Raw genomic sequence first — 6,672 nt, 5'->3', positions numbered from 1 at the left:
ATGTGCTCAAAAATTCAATTTTCCAATGAGCAACGAGAAATATTGATCTCTGAGGTTCAATTAAGACCTCCTTTGTGGAATGATCGGCACCCTGAGTATAAAAAAACTGAAAAAACGAATAAAATGTGGGAAGAAGTTGGAAAATCAGTTGGATTTCCAGGTAAAACAATGTATATCTCTGTATGTTACTGGCTATATTATGTTACTTAACATAATATAGCCAACTCGTCAATTACAATACAATCAGGATTAAGTTCCATTGATTTGAACCTCATGGTTAACCCATTTAATCGTTCCTAAAAAAATTATAATTATTACGTACCTAATATGGTCTATACCTATTGAAACATTTAAAAATTTAAGTAATTCATATGCATACGACACTGTTTAAAGTTTAGTTTTTACGTTTTGTATTTTTCAATCGTAAAATTTTTAATAATCTTGGCTTTGTTTAAATATTTATAAACTATGAATATGTCCTGGTGTATTATTTGTTATTAAAAACTATTTTTAAATTACGCAATCACAGGATTGCGTGTTTTAACGCAATTTAAAAATATCATTATAATATGTGTGACAATCATGCCATACCTACTGTCTAGACAGGGGTGTCTTTTTTGTGCATTTTGTGCATTTTGTAAATCATGATTTTAACGAATTTTGTAAATATTTAATTTTCAAATGCTTATAAAAAAATTAAACCCATTTACTTTCTACATTTAATTTAGTATAATAAATCGAAGATTTCTAATGAATATAAATAGCTCAATATTTATTATTTTCTACCCCTCCCAAGTCAAACTCCGTTCAAGATCTAAAACGAACTAATAGGTATATTACATGAAAACTATAAAAAAGATATACGTATGTTACAGATTAGGTAACGTACTAAAATCCTGTTTTTATTTTTGTAGCTTTTTTTTAACACTTTGTTTCTTATTCAATGTACTTCAAGATTTGAATACATTATCTGTTAAAAATATAAGTTTATTATTATATTTAAGTTTATATTATTAGTGATATAAATATAAAGTAAACTTGGTTTGTAGGTATTATATTACGATTTTGTTTACCTACTATTAAACAAATTAATCAAAGGAAATATTATTATGTGATGTACTATTTTTACATTTAATGGTTCAAAAAAAAATTTGCAAATTCATCTCTAATTTCTTGTGCCCTTGTTGACCCTCTGCGTGCACCGCCGTGATTTCCTGTTTCTTGTAAATTATAAAGTTGGTTTTCCTGAGCTTGGCCGTATAACATAATTTGACAATAATCGAGATCACTATCTCCGTCTTTTTCACGTACCACATTGTGTAAAATACAAGCACATTTTATAATATGTACAGCTTTTTCAGAACTAACTTCAATATCTTTTCCTAATATTTGCCATTTGGCACGCAGTATACCAAATGCACATTCAATTCATTTTCTAGCTGCAGACAAACGTTTATTATAATTTTCTCTAATGGCATTAAGATTGCGACTTGGAAATGGTCTCATGAGAAACGTTTTTAAAGGATATGCTTCGTCGCCAATGAGCACGTAAGGTAGTTTAATTGTAGTTCCAGGTAACTCTTTATCAAGTGGCACAAACGTATTTGATTGTAAATGTTGAAAAAGTGTGGATGCTGCGAATGTACCTCCATCACTCTGCTTACCTCTAGATCCGACCTCAATAAATATAAATTTTTGTCTGCATCCGCTACGCCTTGAAGTACTAATGAAAAATATTTCAAATAATTGAAGTAGCTTGTAACGTCACAGAATTTCAGGCCTTATTATTATTATTAAACCGCTGGGTATACCCAATACCTAGGATATCAGCATACCTGTCGGCCAGTGACCATCCCATTAATATAATAGCGCGCCCGCGATTACCACTATGTTATGCAATAACTGATCCCCGACCTCCCCGCCTGCAACAGTGTTCACCGTCGTCACCGTAACATGTCGTCATCGGTTGCCGTCGGCGCCTCTGTCGCGTCCGTCGGTCAATTATTTTAATTACCCATATTATTGTAAAATCCCGCAATACGCCTACCCTGACCTTCCCTACTACGACATCAATTGCGACAACAACGGCCAGCGACCGGACACCGTTCGCCAGCCATCTTCACTTTTTAAACCAACGTATTCCCGTCAAGACGTAACGAACACCACTGGCCCACTCATTCTGCAGTCCGATCAACCTCGTGGTCAATAGTCAACTTATAGTTTTTTGTATTGTCATCCATACTCGTAATGTACGAAATGATGGGCTAAGCGACGATGTCAGGCGAAGCCTCCGTTTTTTCCAGTGACCGACGCCGATGGGCCATGTCGACCACGTGTCTTGGGGGTCGACGGCCAACTGGCCAGCCTATCCCAGCCGTCGGTCATCCACACTTTCGTCATCCAGCCACAACTCAAGTCATCATCATTTGTGTAATGTACAAAACTATTTCCCCCAGCATCCCCCCCTTATCATTTTGATTATGTATCACAACTTTTTCTTTTCTTTTTTCATTTTGATTATGTATCACTACAACGTATTTTCTATTTATGCTCCATTTTTCCTCATAGGTGCCCCGGTAACCGTCATGCGGAGCCGTGGGTATTTTCCTTTAACACATGTAATAGTATAATGTGTCATACCGACGTATGATGATTATTCCGTGCCGGTAACCGCTTGTCGGAGCCGTAGCATTATATTATATACTTATCCCTGTATTTTGTTCATTTTGCCATGTGCGTTATATTATATTATATTATTTATTACAACCATGTAAAATATATCCCCATAGTTATCCTAAGACTTTACGCTTATTATTTTATTAATATAAATTTTTTTTGTTTGTTTTCCCCCTTCTAAATAAATCTTTGGCGTTCATTCGCCACTGCGTGTATCAAAGCCTGTGAGTTCCACCGACTTGACCCTCGGGTCTCACGCGGTGCGGCTCACAGGTCACGAGGAAAGTGTTCCCCTTTGCTCGTGGGTGGTTTACGGAGCCCTAAAAAGCTCCGTAATCTCACAAGCTTGATCCATTATTGACGGGACATTTAATTTGACAATGCTTGCCATCTATACATCCTATACAGTTAGGAAATTTCCAACGATTGTAAAAATCATCTGCAATTTTTACAAACCGATCTTGATTTGGAATAGGCATGAAATCATCAACTAATTCTTGCCAGATTACTTTACAAGTCTCGTGTACAATTTTACCGACAGTCGAAGCACCCATTCTTAATGTAATGGCCAAATTCCGAAATGAAAGGCCTGTAGATAAATACCTAATAAATAAATAAATATTAAATCAATAAGTTTAGTAATAAAGCCCATACAAACTAAATAATATAAAATAATTAAGTTTGTTTCAAAAATACTAGTAGGCACTTATATAATTATTTTTCGATACTTCTGTATATTCGTAAACTACTGTACAGCAGAGCGACATCTACTTACTTACCCGCATTTTTTTTTCATTGAAATGCCAATAAAAAAAATTTAGGTACCGGTAAGGTAAGGTTGATTATAAGTTTTACTTATCGTAATAAAAAAAAATAAAAAATTGTTAGTCACAATTTTTGTTTATAAGCATTTAAGTTATCCAAAACTTTTTCTTCAAATAAATGTTAACAAAAACTTCAGTCAATTAGAAAACATTTGCATTCAAATTTAACACATCTTTAAGTTAACACATAAACTTTTTTTTTTTATTTATGTAATTATTTATGTTAATAAGTAGTTATTATTTTGAATTTTAATAAAACCATAATTAGAAACATATAACTTTTAACATAAATTTAATAGATCGAAATAGTAAAATACGATTTAGCTATTTACCAATTTGTTTTGTCGATAGAGACATTTTATTTCGTTTTTCTTGAATTTATTTTAATGTAGAAGATTATTGAAAAAATAATGAACTGGCCTACTACTAGGTGTACTAAATACGTTATTGAATTTAAATATAATTTAATGTACCTATATTATTATTTAAAAAAATAAATATTTTAAATTAGGTAAAATCGTGAAAGCCAAGTGGAAAAATCTAAAAGATAAATTTAGAGTTGAAGTTCAAAAAATACCTATTGTACGTTCTGGAGCAGAAGGCAATAGTTACAAGCCAAAATGGCCATTTTTTGATTTAATGCTATTTGTAAAAGATATCATAATTCCAAGTGTTACAAGTGGAAATCTACCTAATCTGACTATGACTTCTGACACTCGCTCTGAAATAAATGACTCTGAAGATGACTTCATCGAAGTTGGAAGTTCTGAAGAAATTACAACTGATGTACTTCTTCCAGAAACACCTGGGTCAGTTTTGTTATCATCAAGTGAGTTATCAACACCTTCTCAAAAAAGAAAAAAGAAAAAACAACGAGGCGAAGAGATAGATTTTGATCCGTTTCTGCAAATAGAACAACAAAAACTTGATCTCATAAGGGAAGAGCAAAAAAAGGACTCAACGATAACTAATAATCCCGATTATCATTTTTTGATGAGTTTGTTACCGTATTTTGAAAAATTAAATAATCTGGAAAAATTACAGTTACGAACTAATATTCAAAACATCGTCCTTGAAACACTACAACAAAAAGAAAGGTCAACGATATACATTCCACCACAAACAACTTCATTTCAGACAGATCAAAATACATACCATCAGGGGGCCAATTCTTGAAATCGTGATAAACTTTATCGCATGCGATAAAAATTTTATCGCATGAAAATAAATATTCGGTATTCTTGAATAGTGATAAGATTTTATTGATTAAAATGTATTCGATTATTTTATCTACTGTGATTAAACCAGTGACAAAAATTATCGAACAGTGAACACCACTGTCACCACTATCGACATTCGGCACCATCTTTCTGACCTTCGTTGAATTTTACAATAAAATAATTTATTTTTATAATTTATTAATTTTTAGATAATTCTGATGATTAATTATTCTTAATTATTATAGTTTTAACGCTTCTAACATTCAGTTTTTATTTGTGTGAAGTGTCTAAAATGGCAATGCACATAGGAATTGATGAACTATTCATCATACAAAATCTCTTTTTACAAGAGAACGCTGCTCAAAATAATAGACTACAGAGTAAAAGAGATACAGTCTTAGACCCTTTTCAATTTTCAGATCGGCTTTTTCTAAAAAATTTTAGATTGACTAAACATGTCGCAATTTATTTGATTGATATGTTGTCACCACACATTAAAGTAGGAAATCGTTCGTCGTCACTTGATGTAAAAACCAAAGTAATTAAAACTATATAATAATATACGTTTATAATTAGAAAATATATCTTAGTTAAATTATATTTTGGCAATTGTAAAATTTTTAGCCTATTTTTTATATTTTAGAATATATTTATTTAGAAGAAATCTAAACAATTCACTAAAAAATGGTGCATAATAATTATTTATTGTTTAATATATACATATTTCTTATTATAACATTTGTAACTTGTGTACGAATTTGAATTATTTTAAATAAAAAACTCATATTATTGGTATATCAAGTTTAAGGAACATATAAGGGTTTATATAATATTTTATGATTTTTTTAGATCATATTGGCATCATAATTTAAGATTTTAAGTACCTAAAATCTACTCATAATTTATAATTAATCTTATTCTATTGAAACATATTATGTTATGTAATTTTTAATTTATAGGTATTAATAGCGTTAAACTTTTTTGCAACGGGTTCTTATCAGTCACCAGTGGGTAACAGTCGTTTCACTGCTGTTTCCCAACCTACCGTTTCTCGTTGCATTGAAGAAGTTGTTCATGCATTAAATTGTGCCGAAATATATAATAGATGGGTTAAATTTCCATCTAATATAAATGAGTTGACCAAAGTTCGCAATGAGTAATAAAAATAATTAATTCTTATTCGTTCTACTTCTTATAGGTACTTTATTGACAATATCAAGGTTGAGAATATAACACAATTTTAAATTAAATTTCCTTATCTATAAAAATATAAAAATTCTTCTTTAAATTATTTCTAAAGAATGAAAAATAATACTTCTTATTACAAATAAAACAAATTAAAAATATATTTATTTTTTAATTCAATTTTAACTCATCTTTACTCAACCATGATAAATATATTAAATAGCACCTAGGTACATGATATTTAGGGATATTTATACTCTCTATATATTATTTTATAGTTTTTACAGGAAAACTGGATTCCCTGGAGTCATAGGGTGCATTGATTGTACACATGTGGCCATTGTACCCCCCTCTAAAAATTTAAACTTAGAAGAAAATCAATATCCCGAGCATATATATGTTAATCGTAAAGGATACCATTCCATGAATGTTCAACTTGTAAATAATCTAGTTACAATTTAAAGTTCATTAATTACAATATTGTATAAATAAAATTGTCATTTTATTTTATTATATGTAATTAAGATTTGCGATTCAAATTTAAAAATATTGAATATAAATGCTTTGTTTCCTGGAAGCACTCGTGACACACATGTTTGGAATAATAGTAATGTTTTACCAATTCTTAAACAATTACATGCACACAATTTCAATGATTTTTATTTGTTGGGTAAGTTTAGGTTCATAGAGCATAAATTATTACCTTTATCAATTGATCTTAAGAAATTTGTATCACAGATTATTTACATTAATTTAGGAGATTCGGG

At 30.5% G+C, this 6,672-nt stretch overlaps 1 protein-coding gene across 1 annotated transcript; it reads left to right on the top strand.

The window, feature by feature from the left end:
* Positions 1 to 4,676, top strand: LOC149059269 (uncharacterized). Its single transcript, XM_089223346.1, has 2 exons — positions 1 to 160; positions 4,012 to 4,676. Exons 1-2 carry the CDS (start codon positions 1 to 3, stop codon positions 4,674 to 4,676), a joined length of 825 nt encoding a protein of 274 aa, XP_089079472.1.
* The last annotated feature ends 1,996 nt before the right edge of the window (positions 4,677 to 6,672 follow it).

This window comes from Diuraphis noxia, unplaced genomic scaffold (genome assembly GCF_037042655.1).
Source record: "Diuraphis noxia isolate RWA-SAM2 unplaced genomic scaffold, SU_Dnox_SAM2 contig0001, whole genome shotgun sequence".
In the NCBI taxonomy this organism is placed as follows: Eukaryota; Metazoa; Arthropoda; class Insecta; order Hemiptera; family Aphididae; genus Diuraphis; species Diuraphis noxia.
This window is presented reverse-complemented; position numbering and strand designations above follow the sequence as displayed.

Bases quoted from the DNA above. Each gene is read 5' to 3' on its own strand.
- LOC149059269 (XM_089223346.1), top strand. From the start codon at position 1: ATGTGCTCAAAAATTCAATTTTCCAATGAGCAACGAGAAATATTGATC. The intron at 161-4,011 runs GTAAAACAATGT...ATTTTAAATTAG, and splicing joins AAAATCAGTTGGATTTCCAG to GTAAAATCGTGAAAGCCAAG.